Source organism: Nannospalax galili, unplaced genomic scaffold, assembly GCF_000622305.1.
Source record: "Nannospalax galili isolate Female #2095 unplaced genomic scaffold, S.galili_v1.0 scaffold591, whole genome shotgun sequence".
Lineage (NCBI taxonomy): Eukaryota > Metazoa > Chordata > Mammalia > Rodentia > Spalacidae > Nannospalax > Nannospalax galili.
In genome coordinates this window covers 3,560,445-3,580,083 of record NW_008330926.1, presented here as the reverse complement: position 1 = coordinate 3,580,083, position 19,639 = coordinate 3,560,445, and the positions used below count along the sequence as shown (strand labels likewise).

Here is a 19,639-nt window from a genome sequence, read left to right as displayed (position 1 = left end):
TTCTGGGGATGCCACTGAGGCTTAAAAATGGAGGGGGACCAGGCATCGTGGCCCATGCCTTTAAATCCAGCACTTGGGAAGCAGAGGTAGGCAGATCTCTGTAGGGTCAAGGCCAGCCTGATCTACATAGGGACTTCTACATAAGGAGTTGACACCCTGTCTCAAAAAGACCAAAAAAAAAATGCTGGGTGTAGGGGTGCATGCCTTTAATCCCAGGATTTGGGAGGCAGATCTCTAAGTTCGAGGCCAGCTTGGTCTACATAGCAAGTTCCAGGCCAGCTGGAGCTACAGGGAGACTCTGTATCAAAAACACCAAAAATAAAATAAAAAAGCGCTATCCCATGATGAAGTGACCCTCCATGTTTCCACTGTAGCAGCAACTAACCCCACTCATACATCATACACACAATAAATTTCTAAAAAGAGGGAGGGAGGCCAGGTGTGGTGGTGCACGCCTTTGATCTCAGCACTTGGGACCCTGTCTCAAAAAGACCGAAAAATAAAAATAAAAAAATGAGAGACGTATATAAATCCAGCACTGGGTAGGCTGATACAGGAGGATGTTCAAGGCCAGCCTGTGCTACAAAGCAAGGCTGTTTCAACAGGCCAATATACAAAACAACAAAATGTGGAATACAGGCAGAAAATGGGGTAGGAAAAACATTCAAAAATCAAACGTGAGGGTTAGAGACATAGCTTAGAAGTGGAACATGTGGCTGCCATGTAGAAAGCCCTACCTCAGATCCCCAGCATGGCAAAGTAATTGTTTTTTTGAGACAGGGTCTTCCTGTAGCCCCAGCTGGCCAGGAACTCGCTATATAGACCAAGCTGACCTTGAACTCACAGAGATCCACCTGGGATTAAAGGCACGTACCACCATGCCTGGTGACAAAACAATTTTTGAAAAGAGCCAGGCATGGAGGATCTCTGAGGCCAACCTGGTCTCCATAGTGAATCCAGGCCAGCTGTGGGTACAGGGAGACCATCTCAAAAAGACCAAAAAAGAAGAAAAAAAAATCTGCTGGGGGGTCATTACATCTCCTCCCCTTTGGAGCTGCACTTAACCCAAACTACGGGGAAGTGGGGAGCACAGATCCTAAACACAGAGTTTAAGCACCCATCTGCCACAGGCTCTGGATCCACAGCTACCTGGCTCCTAGCTTCACCCAGCAGATACAAGGCCAGGCAGGGAAACCCTGGACTGTCCCCTAAGCTTAGCAACAGAGCAAGGCACTGGGGGTGCCTTGAGGGAGAATAGATATACCCTCACTCTCTGAGCATCCTTGGAACAGTGACAAGAAGTTATCCCAACCTTTTTGCAGATTAACAAAGGAGTTGTTTGGATTTTCAAATCATTTTATTAGTCCAACAGTACAAAAGATCCTGTAACCACATCTCTGCCAGCCTACTTTCTTCCAAAAAGTATCAGAGGACACTAGGACAGACCCTCCCGAGAAGCATTTTACAAACCAAGGAAGGGGGGGGGGGGACAACACAGAAGTATCAACAGGCAACAGGGGCAAACAAAACTACCAACACAACACAAAGTTGAGCTGTTTTGGTGTTGGGGAGCATAGAGAAGCCAAAAGGTTCATCCTCATCTTCCTCTGCCTCAAAGACTGCTGGCTCTACCTTGCCAGTGTCCTCTCCATGGGCAGAGAACAAGTAGGGGCAAGGAACTTCAGGGAGCGGCCCATTACCACACCCAGTGCTAAGCACTCAGATTTCTCTCAAGAGAACCACACCCAGGCCTGCCTTCCCCACCCACTAGAGGAATGACAGAGACTAGCAGCTTGGGAGGGCTCCTGATAGGGCCCCAGTCACATCACCAGCAAGGAGTGCTTCAAAAATAAAAATGAATCAAGCTTATCTAAAGGAATATTGGCAACAGCTTGCTGCTAGATGAGGAAGAGCTGATCTTCCTAAAACAAGGAACTATAGATAGGCTGAATACTCAGTGGATGGATAAGTACTGGGGAACGGCTCGGGGCACTGACAACACAGTGGACAGTAACAGGGATGACAGAGTACATGGGCTCCAGCGTTGGGTGGGGTGGGGTATGGGAAAGTACCACTTGGGATGTGAGTATACAGATGAGTAAGATTGTTTGGGATGTTTTATATGAAATACACTCATACACAAAAAAAATCAATAAATAAAAAATGAGTTATATTTGAGGAAGCATAAAAATTTGCTTCCTGTCAATTAGTAGATGTGAAAAACATTACCATTGAAATCTGACTTTATCTCCATACTCAGTTGCCAAGGATCTCAGAAAGTAACCGTGACTAGTAATAATCAGATAAGAGATTAGAGATGCATGTGCAAACACCTCAGCAGCATTAAAAATGAGTTTTTCTGTATGAAACCCTATATTTTAATAATGAAATGGAGATCTTTTTTAAAGGTTAAAACCTCATTCAATTTTATGTCTTATAGGGTTTATACTGAGTACAATATTGTATTAACTGTATTAATTCAACTGTAAACCTAAAATTTTACAGGCAATTTTGAAAGAGATACATCTTAGCTCTGGAAATTGTTACTGAATATGTCAATACTGTTGTAATGAAATGCTTCTTCTAATTATATGGTTATTAAATAAATAATTTTTAAAAAAAAATTAATCAAGCCCTGTGGAGGTCTTTAGCTAAAGGAAAAAGAGATGCTATGTCACCAGGCCCAAGAGGATACCACAGGATAGCCAGGAAAGAACAAAGCAGAAAACTCCAAGTTCCTCTACCCTTCAGTACCAAGCTCTGATGATCCCATCCCCACTCACAAAGTTGAGACAGGGCCTCACTTGGATTCTTTTATCAGGGAGGAAATGAGGTATAAGGGCTCTGAGTCTTTCTAGATATTTTTTTCTTTTTTTTTTTTTTTTTTTGGTCTTTTTGAAGCAGGTTCTCCCCATAGCTCCAGCTCTCCTGGGACTCACTATGTAGATCAGGATGGCCTTGAACTCAAAGATCCCCCTGCCTCTGCCTCCCAAGTGCTGGGACTACAGGCATGTGCCACCATACCGGGCTTCTAGATATTTTTCCAATCAAGTCAGTGAAATTGGGGAGTGAGGGCACCAAAAGCTGAAGCTCAGCACTATCATCACGTGCAACAGATGGACAGGGAGAGGGTTAGACCTCCATTCCAGATTTCCAAGACAGCCCAAACTTCAAATATTCTGGTCAGTTAGACCACAAATCCCAATTTTTGGCAAATACATGGTCATTAAGAGAAAAGCACAAGAGAAGCCAAGAAAGGACCAATGACTTTGGTATGAAGAAAAGGTCTTCTCAGCATCTCTTACCTACTGTCCAGAAAAGCAACTGCCCTAGCCAGGGACTCTCCTGCTTCTTCCAAGGTATTTGGTGCTCTGAGGGGAGAGGAATGACAGGTCTGGGGGAAGCAAAGAAGGACAGAAAAAGAATGAAATCCCCATTTACTTGTAGAACCCATAAAAGGGCTGTTGTAGAGATGTGAAGGAAGCTTGAATACATGACTCCAAAAGCAAAGGCTGGAGTTGTAGGGCTAGACGGGGATTTTAGGCACAGTAGGGGCATTTGTCATCTGCACATAGCATACCCTTGCCTTCTGGAACTTTCTCTGGCCCCCTTTCTCTTGCAGCCAGCACCCTTAGGCCTCCAGACAGCCACAGGGCTTTAGTTTCCTGGATCTCTGTAGACCTTGAAGCACAAGTTCCCAGAAAAATGAACAATCCAGGTTCTTCTGCCTGCCCACCTCAGTTCCTTTTCTGCCCTGAGGAACCACGTGTTTCTGCTCCATGGGGATGAGAAGCCAGTGGAAACAAGAGCCACACCATCACCCTCCAAGAACAGGAGGGAAATGTGCACTTCCCCAGGCCACTGTGCCAGAGTCACCCGTCGTTAGCAGCTACCAACTGCCCCATGCCCTCTCGGATGTACACAGATTGGATCTCCTTGGTCTTGAGGCAGAGATCACAGGCCCAGACGGCAGAGGCCTCAGTGGTCAGCAGCCCATAGGCGCTCTCAGTCATGCCGGTGCACTCCCGGTGAAACCACTTCTGACAGGAGGCCTCACACAGAATGGCATCCTGGTCATCGTTCACCTCACTTCGACAAGCACCACATGGGTACACCAGGCCTGGAGGAGGCTGTGGCCCTGAGCCCCCACCTGCCTTGCCAGGGGGTGCCAGACTGTTGGTATCTGGAGTGCCTCCACCCCGCCCACTGCTGCTGGGGGGGAAACTGGGTTGATTCCCATTAACAGCAGCAGCTGGGGAGCCTGAGTGGGGCTCTTGAGGAAAAGCAGTCGGGGCAGGTGGATTCAGGGGCTTGCCCCCATCCTCACCACCAGGGCCAGGAAAACCGGGGTCTGGACCAGGGAAGGGACTTGTGTTGGGAGGCAAGCTGGGGAGTCCCTGACCAGGTCTCTGAAGAGAAGGACCAAAAGGTGCCCCTGGCTGGGCAAAGCGCTGAGGGAGGGAAGGAGGGCCCAGCTCCCCTCTGGGAGGCTGTCCCATGGTTGGCGAGATCATGGGGCCAAATCCCCCCACTGAGCCTGGCATCATCTGCCCACCAGGAGGGCTAAAGTTTTGACCCAGAGACTGGTTGAAAGGTTGGCTGGGAAAGTTCATGTTGCCTGGGGGTGGATAGCCAGGGCCCTGGGGAGGCATATTAAAAGCTGGGCCCATGGGATTGGGAGGGAAAGGAGGGGGCTGTCGACGAAGTGGCTGGGGACCCCCTCCACCCCCAGTGCCATAGCCTGGGGGTACTTGGCCTGCCATGCCCCCCTGTACACGGAAGCCTCCAAAGGGCACAGGACTGCCAAGGAATGGAGGGGCTGCACCCCCGACCTTAGGGGCTCCGAAGTCATCCTCAAAAGGGTTGGAAGCAACCAAGTGATCCACCATGGGAGTTGGGGGTGGCGCAAACTCCGTCAGATGTGAGTATGCAGGACCCTGATGGAAAAGAGAAGAGGAAGGTGATAGGAGGAAACACAAAACTAAATTGGGAAAGCACCACAAATGCAATACACACTTTGGAGGCTCATAGTAACCAGCTCACATCTAAAATTGTGATAGACCTTAGAACACAGTAGAGGATGGAGGGCAGAGCTGACAGTGCAATAATGGTCTTTTGAAAAACAGGCAGAGCTGGGCCCTGTAGCACACTCTTGGTACTCAGGAGGCTGAGGCAGAAAGATCTGGAGAACAAGGTCAACCTGGACTACATAGTGAAACCTTGCCTCAAAAATAAAGCCAGTCATGGTAGCACATGCTTTTAACCTCAGCACTCAGGAGGCAGATGCAGGTGAATCTCTGTGAGATTGAGGCCAGCCTGGTCTTCATACGCATTCTAGGCCAGCTTGGGCTATAAGGATACCTTGTTTCAAAAAAACAAACAAAAACCAAAAAAGAAAAACAAACAAGACTGGAGAGATGGCTTAGCAGATAAGAGCAGGTATTATACTGCTCTTCCAGGGGACCTGAGTTCCATTCCCAGGAACCACAGGGGGCAGCTCACAACCACTTATAACTCTAGCTCCTGGGCATCCAATGCCTTTGGCTATCTCTGGCACCTGCAGTCATGTGCACATACCCACACATAGACACACACACATAGTTAAAAATAAAAATAAATCTTTAAACCAGGCATGGTGGTGCATGCCTTTAATCCCAGCACTTGGGAGGCAGAGGCAGGTAGATCTCTGGGAGTTCGAGGCCTGGTCTACATAGGGAGTTCCAGGTCAGCTGGGGCTATAGGGAGACCCGTCTCAAAAAGACCTAAATAGCCAGGCGTGGTGGTGCACGCCTCTGATCCCAGCACTAGGGAGGTTGAGGCAAGTAGATCTTTGTGAGTGGGAGGCCAGCCTGGTCTCAATAGGGAGTTTCAGGCCAGCTGGGGCTACAGGGAGACCCTGTCTCAAAAAGACTTAAAAAAAAAAAAAAAAGCAAATACCTCAAAAAGACAAAAACAAAACAAAAAAACGGGCAAAACCAAACTAAAACCCAGCTCTGACCCTGAAGCAGGTTTTGGTGTTTTGGTTTTTTTTTGATATGGTCTTACTTAACTCAGGGTGGCCTCAAACTCAGTATGTAGCTGAGAATAACCTTAAACTTTTCATTCTCTTCATTCTCCTACCTCTACTCCTGGAGCACTAGGATAGATATGTACCACCACACCTGGTTTATACAGTGCTGGGGACTGAACTCAGCTTTGTCCATGCTATGCAAGCACTTTGACCAACTGAGCATTTAACTTTTTTAGGTCTCATATTTCTCACCTTTAAAATAAGAACTGTTAAAGGACTTTATGACTACAATACCACTTAGAAAAGGCTCAGTAAGCTGGGCCTGGTAACACATGCCGGTTATGCCAAGACTTGGGAGGCTGAGGCAGGTTAAATACCAGCTGAAAGCCAGTCTGGGCCACAGAGTTAAGACCTTGCCTCAAAAAAAGTGGGGTTAGGGCTTGAGAGATGGCTCAGCAGTTAAGAACACTGGCCTCTCAGCACCCATAAGGAGGCTCACAACAGCATGTAACTCCAATTCTGGCCCCCTTGGGACAGCACAGGGTCCACTTACATAAATGCAGGCATTCACACATACACATAAAATAAAAAACAAGTAAATATTTTTTTTAAGTAGGGTTAGATCAGTTGGTATAGTGTTTGCCTGGCATGCACTGTCCTGTGGGTCCCCAGTACTGCGTAAAACCAGCATGATGGTGCATGCACACCTGTAATCCCAGCACTTAGGGGGGTGGAGGCAAGAGAACCAGAAGTTCAAAGCCATCCTTGGCTACACAGTAATATGAGGTCAGCCTGGGGCAGAGACCTCTTCTGAAAAAAGGAAAAGAGGAAATAAATGGCTGAGAGAACTAAGACAGAAAAGAGAAGGGAGAAAAAAATATTTCAGTTTCAGCTTTTCTTTCTCGGGCATCTGATGGAAAACACAGCACAGTAGACAAAGTACCTAGGGACTACTGCTAATTAACCCCATCACAGATCCCCATTCACCTGAGTGTTTGACTTTCTTCGCTTCTTTTCGGGGCTCTTCATTTGCAGACCTGGAAGAGCAGCAAAAGGCAGAAGCAGATACGTTTTCCTGAGGTTTCTACAATCTCCTTCCTCCCAGGACTATTCTAACTTCCACGTAGACTTCTTAACAAATGCAAGGGGTAAAATGTGAAAAATGACTTAGAGTCATACAAGTCCATCTTCCATGAAATCAGAGATACCCCATCTCTAGACACTACCACAGTTCATGTTTTCTGAATTCGGTGTGGCTACAAAATCTGAAGGGGACCTGACACCTGACCCCACCATTTATCCTTTTCACCTGGGCCTGCCCCTCCAGACCCATTGGCCCAACTCCCCATCCCCCAATCCATCTATACTCCCTACGAGTGTCCCAAGTCTTGGGCCTCCCCAGCCCCCGCCCCTCTCTGCGCTCTCACCGGCCTTGCCCTGCTTCCTCCCGGTGCTGGGCGGCGCAGGGGGCGGTGCGGGGCCGCTACCTCCCTCCAGCTTGTCCGGTGGGGGCGGCGCCGAGGCGGCCATGGAGTGGGGGGCCCGACTCAGCGGCGGCAGGGGATGGAGGCGCCCTCAGGCCGCACCATCGCCCGAAAGGGGAGATAGGGGCAGCACGACCCCCGAGCTGCAGCAAACCCGAGACACGACGAGGGGGAGGCGCCGACGTAGACCGCCAACCGCGCGCTGGCTCCAGACTCACCACCCGCCCGCGGCAGAGCAACCGGAACCGGAACTCCAGTGGGCCGTCACCACCGAGCGCGGCAGGGAGGGGAAGTTGAGTTGGCTCAGACCCTGCTCCCGGGAAGGGGAGACCTCGTCACACCACGGTGCTCTGCGTGCCTAGCTGCCGCCAGAGCTGCCAGACCCGGCCGGACAACGCCGCAGGCTGTGTCACCCGGCCCCGGCCGGCAGTCAGCTGGAGCGCGCTCAGGAGTCCCCGTGGGCCTGTGGGCGGCCCGCCCCGCCCCTTCCCGTAGCTAGCCAGTCGCCGCGAAGACACGTCTCCCCCACACGGAGTCCGCTGCAGCCCCCTCCCCTTTTGACCCCCGCGGATTTCCAGGCCCCACCGCTGAGGCGCCCCCAGCATTTCCAGAGGGGCTGAGAGGCCGGAGTAGAAGAAATACAGACTTTAATGAAGGCTCTTCCTTTGGTGTGAGAGACTCCGGAAAGACCCAAACCGAAAAAGGCGAAGGCCGAGATTGAAAACCTTCGGCTCCCCCTTATTCGTATGGCCTAAAGAGTGCGCAGCAAGTTTCAGTCATATCAGCCCACAGGCAGAAGGAACGCAATACCAGCAGCAAGCTGCCACATCACAACCCCACGACACCGTGCATCCAACCTTCTGCCTTACTGCCTTGTCCTAAGAGACCCAGGTTTTCTAATCTCCGGTTTCTCTTGGAAAAATAAAAAAACAAAAGTCCTGTCGGTCCTAGTTACCTCCAGGCCAGAGGGAGGCAAACACCAACAGTTGTAAAAGGGCTTGGAAAAGTCAAAAAGGTTATGTATAAATGTTATCAATTATAATTTTGTGCTCAAAAGTAAGCCATGAGAAACAAAACTTAAAAATAAATGTAGTCCTAAAAATGTATGCATGTAAAATGAAAATGAGTGCAGTTCTAAGTCTACAGATGGTACCTGGGATTGTCTCCTGCTTCAGTGGCAGTGCCTCCACAAAACCACACCTGGAGGTTATCTGTACATATAGGAGGCCCAAGCTCAGTCACACACCCCCAGCCCAGAAGGGGGAGATGGGGTGGAGCTGCAGAAAAGGACTATGCTTTGGCTGTAGAATAGACCACACATGCAACACAGGAGGGGCAGGCCTAAGAAACCTATACAGGCTCCTTGGAAGAAAGGGCCAGGAGGCACTGAGCAAGAGCAGGGTCCAATTCCCCCTTGGCCAGGAGGTGGGGCTCTGGGGAAATCTCTTAAAGGCTGTATATCCAGAAGGCAGAGGACATAGCTGCCACTCCTACCCTTATTCTTCCCCCCCAAACTGGAAGTGGTGCTGAGCAAGAGGACAGGGTCACAGAAGTCAAGGTGTCAGCACCCCTGTCCCCAGTTCAGGGGCCTGAGAACTGCAAAGTATCTGTACACCTAGGAGATAGTCAAAGGCACGAAGTTTTAACAGGGGACATAGAGGATGGCATATGTTAAGAGGGATCTGGGGTACCCTGAAGTCCAGGGGTAGGCCAGAGGTATGATTTGTTTCCCTTTCCCCAGAAGGGTGATTGCTCCACTGGGCCTATCACCACAGGACATTTTTCATTAAAGCACCCACCTTCTTGGGGAACAGGCATCAGGTTGGCACAGGAAAGGCCCAGGCAAGGGGGCCACTCTGTACATTAATACTTTGGTGAGGTTTGGGGAGAAGCAGACTGCTACTCCAGGCTCCTGACTCAAACCCTCTCTCTCAGGTGGGCATTAAACCCAGTGTCCACTCTTCCCAGCTCCCACCCAAGGCCAAACCCACAGAACAGAGGTCCTGAGGGTTAAGGAATAGAGTGGAAGGGGCTGGCAGGTATCCTCTAGGAGAGAAGCCTAGACCGATCACAGTTTCCGCTCCACAGGTTGCTGTAGACATAGTTCACTGCCTGCAGAGATGATGGGCAAATGATTGTCCATGTGATAGCTGATGAGGTGACTGACACTCTCAAAGCGGTGATCCTTTGTCCGAACCTGAGAAGGTGGGAAAGAAGAGGGTTAATTCAGAAAGTTCAGTAAGATCTTGGCCCCCAAGACTGAGAAAGAAAGAATAGTTAAGAGGGCTGGGGAAGAAGATGGGAGCAAGGAGGTGTCAGCCATGATTATCTCGACAGAGAGGCTATTCACAAGTGTGGGAATGGGCAGGTCAGTGAACTGGGAAAAGATGGAGACATCAGCCCAGAAATGGTGAAACTGAGGAACAAAAACTCTGACTTGAAGGAAGATAGTTTGTCTCAAGGGAGGATGCATAGTACAAAAAAGATAGCAAAGAAGTCTGAAATTGCCATAGAAAGAAACCAAGGTTGTCAGGAGCAGTATAGCAGTTCGAAAAAGAGAGGACACAGCCTGGGGCCTAAGGAGCTGGGGAGGCCCCTAGCTCCTCTTACAAGAGGAAATCTGGGGTCTATATGGAGATCTGATAGGGTTAAGGTCTAGGATATGGGCACTGGTCAGAACTGTAAACACAGCTCTGGGGGCTGGAGAGATGGCTTGGTGGTCAAAAACAGTGGCTGCTCGTGCAGAGAACTTGGGTTCAGTTCTAGCACCCACATGGTGGCTAACAACTGTCCATAACTCCAGTTCCAGGGGATCCAATGCCATCTTTTGCACTGCACAACAAGGGTGCACCTACCCACATGCAGGCAATACACTCATAAAAATAATAAATAAAAGATTAAAAAAAAAAACACATCTCTGGGCCAGTGAGATGGCTCAACGGGTAAAGGTACTTGCCTCCAAGCCTAACAACTTGGGTCAATCCAGGGGAATCACATGGTAGAAGGAGAGAACTAACTCCTTCAAGATGTCCTCTGACCTCCAAAGGCCCACTATGCCATGCACATGCCCATGTATGTACACGTGCACACATACAATAAAGAAATGTAAACAAAAGCTTAGACTCAGGGACAGAAGCAAAAGGACCTTAAACCAGGCACCTAGATGAGCAAGGAGACCCAAAGAAAGCTTCTAGCAAGGAAAAGTCTAGAAAGCAACGAGGAAAGGAAAAGGTACCTTTTCTGCCACTGCTGCCCACACCCCTGCCACACTTACCACACCCTCAGGGTCCACCAGAAGCAGGTGCTTGGGCTGCCCACTCTGCAGGCCAGTGAGCACATACTGGCCAGGTGTAGTGGTGCTCTCTCGCACCAAGAAGTCACCATTGAGCTGCAGCAGTGCCTCTGCCTCCCGCCGGCTCAGCTTCCCATGGAACCAGGACTCCCCTTGAAGTTGCTCAGCCATGGACATAGACTGAGAAGGTTGAGGCACCCGAAGGGCATCTTCAAAGGGCTCTAGGGGTGTAGAGAGAGGGCTAGAATTGGCTAGCCCAACATACGCCCTAGACCCAGACTCAGGAAAGGGAGGCCAGGGAGGAGACAGCAGGTAGACAGAAGAGGGGAACAGAGTAGGAAGGTGGGGCAACAAAGACACAAACTCACTCATGTCAAAAAGGTCTCGGGGTGTGCTGCCATTGACAGCAAGACTGGGGGGCCCAGCCCCGCCCCCAGCTTGCCGGGCTTTGTCTAGGTTCTGGATGTTGACATAGGAGGGATCATCAAAAAGTTCTCTGCCTGCTAAGGAAAGGCAGACTCTACAGCAATTCCAACCCTGCCTCCTGTACCCCTAGCTCTGCCCCCTTCACCAAACCCTTTATACCTGGGCAGGGTGGTGGAGGAAGAATCTGTTTTCGGACTTCGGAGTCTCCTACAGTTGGTTGCCCTACAGGCTACAGAGATAAAAATCAAGTGAAACCAAAGCCCTAACCAGCCACTCCTGACCCGACCATCTCTATCCAAGCAACTTACCAGTGTAGCTCCCAGATGGCTGGGCATCTGGGCACTGGGCAGAGTGGGTCGAACAGCTCCTGAAGCAGCTCCTTCCCGAAGCCTCATGTCTACCACCCCACCAAGAGGGGGTTCCTTTCCTGGGAAGTCATTATAGTACTGATGGTCGGGTGGTTCGTCTTCTTCCTCATCCCAAGCTGAGCCATCAAAGCCAGCCATCCTGAGAAGGGAAGGATGGAGTGAGAAGGTAGGTGTAAATGTGTGGTGACAAAGAGATCCGGGGAGGGAACGGAATATGGATCAGACCAGAGGCTGTGTATTGTAACCCTACAAGGCTGGTCTTAATGCCTTCCACAATTTTACAAATGAGGAAATTTTTAAAAATATTATTTTTATGTGTATGTGTGTATTGCCTGCATGTAGGTAAGTGCACCCATGTCCTGCAATGCCCAAGGAGGACAGAAGAGGCTGTTGATCCCCTGGACTGGAGTTACAGGCAGTTGTTAGCTGCCATGTGGGTGCTGGGATTCGAACCCCAGTCTTCTGCAAGAACAGTCAGTGTTCTTAACAGCTGAGCCATTTCTCCAGCCCTGACAAATGAGGAAATTTTACAAATCAAGGGTGAAGAGATTTGTACACACAAGGTCTCTGAACTAAAAGGATACTCCTTTTAGGTAAGATATAAATTGGGTTTGACTGGACGATTCATACTCTTGACAGCTGTGCTGTCTCCTAAAAGGGATGGAAGCACTATGGAACACAGGATGTCCAAATGGGTTAGGCTCTTGTGAAATACAGAGTTCTCAACTGTAGATGACTACAGTTTATCTCTTTAGGCTTGAGGTGAGAAAGGTAGGATCTCAGAAAAAAAGAACTGTTGGGATTAGGGAGATGGCTCAGGGGATAAGGTGTGAAGGCAGGAGTTCAGATCCCCAGAACCCATTAAAAGCCAGGCAATCATGGTGGCCACCTGTATCCCAGCACTCAGGAGGCAGAGACAAAGGATCCATAGAGTAAGCTGGCTAGCTAGACTAGCAGGAATTGGCAACAGCAAGCTCCAGGTTCAGTGAGAGAGCCTATCTCAATAAAGTGGAAAGCAATTGAAGACGACACCTGACATCAACTTCAGACCTCTACATGCACACATGAAAACATGCATACAAACATGCAGGCACACAATACATATACACAAAAAAGAAAAAGATACCCTCCCAGTCCAAATCCTTTTTTTTTGTTGCTGTTTCTTTTGAAACAGGGTCTCACTATGTAGCCCTGGCTGGCCTGGAACTCACTATGTAGACCCAGGCTGGCCTCAAACTCACAAGAGATCTGCCTGTCTCTGCCTCTGCTTCTCACGTGCAGCACCACTCCTAATGTCAGTTCAAATTCCTAATAGCCTTCAGAGGCAGGAAACCACAGAACAAAAGATTGGAGAAGTATGCAGCTTAGTGGTGAAGAACACAGAGCCCAGGTTCAGTTCCCAGCACCCATACGGTAGATCACTCCACACATTTATAACCCCAGCTCCAGGGGATCCAATGTCCTCTTCTGGAGGACACATGGTGCACTTACATCTATGCAGGCAAAACACTCATACAAATAAATAAATCTTGGGGAAGTAGATAAGAACATAGGGATAAGTCAAAAATAAGGATGCTGAGAATTCAAAGCCCATCCAGAGAAAGAGATGCCATGAGAGGTGCTAGAATATAGCTCTGCCCCAGGCAAACAAAAGGAAGAACTCCCTGCAGCAGGCAGAGCCTCAAAAGAACTTTCCTGATGAGCCACTGAAAATCTAAAATAGCAGGAAGTGGGAAGCAGGGGCATATAGGTCATTTCTTTTCCTGAACCCCTTGGAGCTCAAACATGGGAAGAACAAACCTACTAACCAAGCCCAGGCTAAGGCCCAAGAGCTGCCCCACACTTCCCTCTGGCTTACCTGTCATGAGGGGTGACCAGCTTGGGAGGGTTCCTGAGGTATTGTTTGAAGCGCAATTCAAAGGCCTGACCAATGGTGCTGATGACGTCCTGGGCAAGCCCTTCAGGACACTCCAGGATGTGGCAGGCTGGGGAAACAGAGGCTGCCAGTGAGCTCTGAGATAGGATGCTGGGAGGAGATGCTGGCAAGGACCCCCATCCTTTTCTGTAGGATAACCTATCAGCATGGCTGGTAAGAGCAGGTAAAGGTGACCCCAGGTTTTGTTCACCTGCCTCTCAAGACAAATGGCCCCACCCAGTTGTCTCCACAAGCCTCACCTCTCTGATTCACAGGGTCTTTGGCAACATAGGCGACATACTCGGCTGTGTCCTAGAGTACAGAGTCAGAGGAGACCAGTTAGCTAACCTGTACAACTTCTTACTCTTGACCCTTAAGATTCTATCTTTTCAGATATTCCCACATTCCTAGCACCCCCCACTTCTCTATCCAGTGCCTTTTCAACCCCTAGTCCCTTACTCCCCACCCCCATCTCTGCTATAAATCAACTCACCGGATCCCCACCGGACGCAAATGAGATAGATTGCATGTGATGGTTGGCAATGATCTGAGGATGAGGGAAGGGGATGGAGAAGGAAGGGAATGATAAATGTTAGACAGCCTCAAGGCCCAGTAGGTACTCCCACCCCTAGCCCAGAACCCTGGACCCCAGTCTCATTCTCTCCTCCTAATTTGTTCCTTCCCACTCTCCTGCTGCTCCTGAGGCCTCTCTCCTAGTTTCAACCCTCTTATACCCAGATCTAACCCTTAACCCTCCCATCAGTGTTTCTGGTCCCCTTGAGCAACCCCACCCACCTGCTTGCAGTCTGAGGCCATGAGGTTAAGGCTGCTGGTGGACACAGTGAGAGTGATTGGCATTCCAGCGAACTTCAGGTTACTCCTCCCCAGGATAGAGCTGAGTGGGCGGTTACAGGGCTAGGGAAAGACCCAGAGTCTCAGAAGCTGAGAGTTCCCAACATCAAGAAAACACACTCCTGCCTTCTCTCTATATGCCCTGTACTAGCCTTCCCCCTGCCCTCCACATCCCAGCAACCCCACATACCTTTCTCCTCCTTGTCGCCCCCTTGGCACCCGGCACGGCCTCACACACCAAACTGATGGCCTCCCTGGGGAAACAGGGGTACTCAGACCTACCACCAGCCTCCCATAGGCTGGGGCTGCCACAGAGCTGGGGGAAGGGAAAACCAGGCCAGACTCCCAGGGCACTCCAGGCTCTTTGTCATGGTGGATTGAATTAAAGGCCTTTAATATTTGATGACACTGAGAGGCCGCTTCCTGGATGATTGGGTTAGGGCCTCAATGAATTTATCCCCACCTCTTCCCAGCTACCAAATGTTCCATTCCCTTTCCCAAAGCAGCAACAACCTTCCACCTACCCCCTTTTTCTATTCCAGTTCCATCCACTGCCTTCTCACAACCTTCAAGACTGGCTTGGCTAAGGTGGGACTCGAGGCCACAGCTGGCTCTTTTCATTCAGACTTGGACTTATTTCTATAACTTTCTCTCAGTCTCTTCACCACCCAAAGAGAAGTCACCATCAGCAGCACCACCAAATGTTCTACTTCCCTCCTCTTCCTTTCTGCAGCCTAATCCTAGGACTCCCATAATCCACCCTCCTGCCCACTAACCTGCCTCCCCACTAACCTGGTGACCTGAGTCCGGGTATTGAAGTCAAGGGCTCGCATTGACTGCAGAACCTCCACACAACCCATGTACTGAGGAGAAGGGCAGAATCAGTCAGCTGCCTCCCCTCAGTCCCTCCCAGAGGGCTCTAGGGTTTTTCCCTATGTGGTCCCAAAAGAAAGTGAAGGTGAAGTAGTCTTCCCACTGCCTGGGGCCACCACCCCACAAAGTGTATGACAGAGAAAGAGAAGAGAAGAAAGGGCCACCTATGAGGACCTCATACACTGGGGAGAGGAGTAGCAGGCATTGGGAAGGATGGAGAAACATCTCTGGAAAAGGGGAGGAGTCTGGAGGGACTAATCAAGAAGTCACTCATTCCTTCAACACTTAACTAAGAGTTTCTGATGTGCTAAGCATTGTGCTAAGCTGGGAGTGGGGGGACAGTGCCAAAGAAAGGGGGCCAAGGCAGAAATTTTCCAGGTTAGGACTAAGGGTACAGAATTGGAAAAGGAATAAGGCAGGTTTTAAGAAGCAGGACAATAACACAGAGCAGTTGTTGGGAAAGAGCAGGAAGTCCCAGCAAAGCTGGAGTGAGCAGAGGGGCTGGATGGGGTCTGGGAGTAGAAGACAGGATGTTCACTCACCCGAACCAAATAGGAAACCCCAGGTCCCATGACTTTGTCGTTGGGATGCAGCCAGCCCCGCGTGGGCTTATTGACAAAGCTCCCGTGTCTGGTCCACTCCTCGCCCCCCAGCTGGCCCCCTTCTACCCGAGTCCTGCGCCCGCCGCCTCCACTCAGCTTGTTCATGTCCTGGAGGAGGGGCAGGAGGCCTGAGTCCCGCCCAGCTGCCCCAGCAACCCCTTCCCCATTTTCAGCGGCTTTTCCTGGCTCCCCCTTAGGCCCCAGGCGCCCCCCAGCAGGATTGGCCAGCTTGAGGTTGCTCATTCGGGGAAAGAAGGAGCACAGGGTAGTCGGACTATCGTTCCCAGGCAGAGTTGGCAGAATGGGTCCCAGGGATGAGGCTGATGGGGAAGGCAGCTCCTCCGGGGGAGTGGACCCTGAAGCCCCCTCCTCCAGCGATGACAGAGACTCATTTCGAAGTGGGTTGTACTTCAGCTTGGGAGGTAGAAGATCCATGGCTGGGATGAGAAGGCGACTGCTCCCTGGCCTGGCCCCCCTGCCAGTTCAGGCAAGGGGGCCAGGCAGGGGCCCTCCCCAGGCCCTTAGCCTGGTCTGACCCCTGCAGCCCAGTGGTCACAGAAGTCCTGGGGAGGCAAAGAACAAGTAGCTTCTGCTCTCCCACGGATGAGAACTAGCCAGTTTCAGGCCCCTTCCTCGGCCATCCCAGCGTGGAGCCTCTTATGGCAGAGGAGAACAGGCTGGACCCAGAGCTAACTGGCTCCTCCCCAGGGGCGGGGAACTAAGGAGAGACCAATCCCAAGGACAGTGCTGACTCACAGGCTCAGAGGGGCTGAGCCAGCTCAATCCCACCCCCACCTAAGGTAGAGGTAGCTAGCCGTACCCCTTTCCCTTGCTCAGTACAAACAACTAGTTATCTGGACTGGAGGGAAGGATGGAGGAGCAGGAAAAAAAGAAAGGAGATAAGAGGAACTCTGGATTAATCCAAACCGGACATGAGCAGGTCAAAGAGAGCAGGAAGCCAGGAGAGGCTAGGAGGAATGAGGGAGGAAACAGAAGCCACTGCTGGTGGAAAAGGGAGGGGATCCCAGAGCCCAGCATTTCCCTTCCTGTCCTGGCTGAATTCTTGATTCCCTCATCCTCCAACCCAGACCACCCCCATCATTAATACATCCAGTGGGGTGGTGGTCCCAGGGGGCCTGAGCCATTAGCATCCTCTGCCACAACAGCTGTGGACTAGAGCTTGGAAATGGGGAAGGGAGGAAGTGGTACCAGCAGATGCAGAGCAAGGCCAGCAAGAAAGGCAAAGCTAGTGAAAGTGAAGCATGGGGGATAGTCCGACTAGGGTGGTGCATCAGGCTACAGCAAGAGGACATGTTGGTCAGGCCTATTCTCCACATATGGCATCTACCAAGGAGCAACAGACTCCCTGACAAGCATTACTCTGCCCCCTTCTCCACAGGCCTGGTGGGGAAAGCAAGATGAGAAGAGAGGTCAGGTACTAGTTAAGGCCAATCCCTGGACTACAAAGAATAGAGTTCTAAGCCCCCCACACTCAGCAGGTCACTCACACTAGTGGAGGGGTCTGGCCTATGAGGTAGGAGAACAGTTCTTCAAGAGAACTGGGGGTTACAAGCCACAAAGGGATAATGGGGTCACTTATTGACAAATCTGTGTTAGAAGACAGAAGAAAGAGATACCAGAAATTGGGATATGGCTAGAAATAGATGACAGTTCCAAACTTATTCCTTCACCCACAACTTCCTGCCATAGCACTCTCTGCTTAAGGAAGGTCATAGAGGAAGTTACAGAAAGTCACCAAAACACAGAATAGGCTCACTTCCAAATTACCCTTGGGTTTATTTTGGAGGATAAGAACAACCTATGATTATTGTGATTAACAATACTAGCACTTAAAATGTGTTAAGTACCATGTTTCAATCTTTCCCCAGATCTTAGTTCTCATCCCAAGGAAGGCTTTGTCACTGGACCCCACCCCCTCCAATCCTGCAAAGAAATTCTGCCACTCATTTGTTTACTTGTTTGTTAAAGGCTTCAGCTCTTAGACATGGAAAGAATGAAGGATTCTGCCACAGCCGCATACTTCCAGTTACACAAACACATCCCAAGATGTCCTCATCAAGATGTTGCTAGGGATGGGGTTCCTTGGGAGCTTTCATACCCAGAGGCTAGGAATGACCAACAGGTGTGCACATTTGGAAGAAAAAGGAAGTATGAACCTTTAAATTTGCATAGAAAGCCAGAAGATTGCCAACTGGACTACATCCAGGTGATGGGGGCGGGGGGGGGGGGCTTCTCAGCCCGACAGGGAGGAGGCCACAGCGGAGGGACAAGAAAATTTGCTGTGCCTAGTCCTTCCCTAATCTCAGGAAACTCTATGAGTTCCTCATAACAAAGATGGGGGGGGGGGGGGGGGGGGGGGGGGGCTTCTCAGCCCAGCAGGGAGGAGGCCCAAGGGCAGGAAGAAGGAAATGGCGAAAGCCTCAGGAATGTTTCCTGGAGGGAAGGCCGGACCAGTGGGGCCAGGATGAATGCCAAAGAGCTTTCTGGTCCGGGAGTGGGGAAGAGCCAGACAAGGGTCTCTTAAAAACAACTAAAAGGGCGTTATCAACTACTCAAGACTCCAAATCAGTTTTCTAGTGGTAGGAAAACTTTCCCTCCCGTTGGATTCACACCAACCAATGCTCAGTCCTATCCAGCCACGGGAAGGCACCACCTATAACAGCTCTCTCGGGGATGGGGTCCATCCTAGGAACGAATGGGCCTGGAGTCTTTAACCAAGTTTTCCTAAACCCAGCCTCTTCAACTTGATCCACCCTTGAAAGAGGTTAGGGGAGAAAAAAAGGTGCCAATAATCTCACTCTTCGCTACCGTAGATGGGAACTTGAACCTTCCATCTGATGGAGCAAGAGAGCTCGGGAAAACTGAGCCCAAGGCCCAAAGAAAGGAGAGGGAAATAAAAGGTGGGGCGTCTGGGATGTGCGGCGTGGACCTGAGCCCGACAGGGATAATCCCCTAAAGGCACCTCGTCCCTAGGAGTGCAGATTTCCCAAAGGCTGGGCTACAGAACATTCAGACGTGGACTGCGGAAGGGGCGGGCCTCAGAGGGGGCGGGACCCCTCAGAGGAGTAACTTCAGCCTAGACGAGTCGTTCCTTCGGAAGCGAAGTTTTTCCCTTTTAGAAGCCAGGCTTTGGACAGGTTTAGCGGACAATCGCGAGGAGGCGGAGTTTCAGAGAACTGGACCGACTAATGCAGGGTTTCCAGCGCAGAGTTTGGAAGCACCTCTGGGGTTGGGGACTTCCAGGGAAGCTGGACAGCAGGGTGTGGTCGCGACCATAAAGACAAGTCGGGGTTCGGGGAGCCCCCTGAAGTTGGGAGGTGGGACTTCCGGGGAGGGGGTCTCGGGGGCGGGACTTATAAATAAAGGCCGGAAGTAGGGTCCCGGGAGAGGGGTTCCGGGGAGGAGGAGTGGGTTACCAAAGAAGGGACAAAGTCCGGACTCACCAGGGCCGCATTGGAGTTCCCGCACCGCACCGCGGGCCAATCTGGTTCCGGATCAGGCCACTGCCTGTTTAAGTCGCTGCCCCAACTTTCTCCCCAGCCTGGGCCTCCCCAGAGAAACTTTATTCCTCTCACTTCCGGCCTCACTAACCCCTGACCCTGTATCTCAGCGTCCCGCCTCCCCTCGGCCCACTTTCGGGAGCCAGCCAATGACAGCGCGAGAAGGCGCACAGGAGCAGAGGTAGCCAATAGGAGCTCCGCTTTAGATCCAGCTCATTCTTCAGAAACTGAAGGCCGGCAGACCAATGAGGATTCGAGGAGAGGCAAATGGAAGCCAATCAGGGACTTCAGAGTGA

The 19,639-nt window shown here is 50.7% G+C and overlaps 2 protein-coding genes across 7 annotated transcripts; both read right to left on the bottom strand.

The window, feature by feature from the left end:
• Positions 1 to 2,508: 2,508 nt before the first annotated feature.
• On the bottom strand, positions 2,509 to 8,016 carry Pygo2 (pygopus family PHD finger 2). Of its 2 annotated transcripts, none has more exons than XM_008854679.3 (3): positions 7,438 to 8,016; positions 6,998 to 7,047; positions 2,509 to 4,937 (listed from the first exon to the last, which is right to left on the bottom strand). In XM_008854679.3, the coding sequence occupies exons 1-3, from the start codon at positions 7,538 to 7,540 to the stop codon at positions 3,873 to 3,875; spliced, it is 1,218 nt and encodes a 405-aa protein (XP_008852901.1). In that variant the 5' UTR covers positions 7,541 to 8,016; the 3' UTR covers positions 2,509 to 3,872. The 2 variants fall into 2 exon arrangements, with proteins under 2 accessions (XP_008852901.1, XP_008852909.1); XM_008854687.3 differs by having other exon boundaries at positions 7,713 to 8,016.
• A 108-nt stretch (positions 8,017 to 8,124) lies between these two features.
• Shc1 (SHC adaptor protein 1) lies at positions 8,125 to 19,517 on the bottom strand. Of its 5 annotated transcripts, none has more exons than XM_008854665.3 (13): positions 19,287 to 19,517; positions 15,763 to 15,930; positions 15,140 to 15,210; positions 14,538 to 14,601; positions 14,291 to 14,410; positions 13,989 to 14,042; positions 13,756 to 13,807; positions 13,439 to 13,565; positions 11,521 to 11,719; positions 11,372 to 11,441; positions 11,155 to 11,289; positions 10,769 to 11,007; positions 8,125 to 9,691 (listed from the first exon to the last, which is right to left on the bottom strand). In XM_008854665.3, exons 2-13 carry the CDS (start codon positions 15,925 to 15,927, stop codon positions 9,563 to 9,565), a joined length of 1,425 nt encoding a protein of 474 aa, XP_008852887.1. In that variant the 5' UTR covers positions 15,928 to 15,930; positions 19,287 to 19,517; the 3' UTR covers positions 8,125 to 9,562. The 5 variants fall into 5 exon arrangements, with proteins under 5 accessions (XP_008852887.1, XP_008852876.1, XP_008852892.1 ...); XM_008854654.3 differs by having other exon boundaries at positions 15,763 to 16,385; positions 19,287 to 19,443; XM_008854670.3 differs by having other exon boundaries at positions 11,155 to 11,286; positions 19,287 to 19,443.
• Between the last annotated feature and the right edge of the window lie 122 nt (positions 19,518 to 19,639).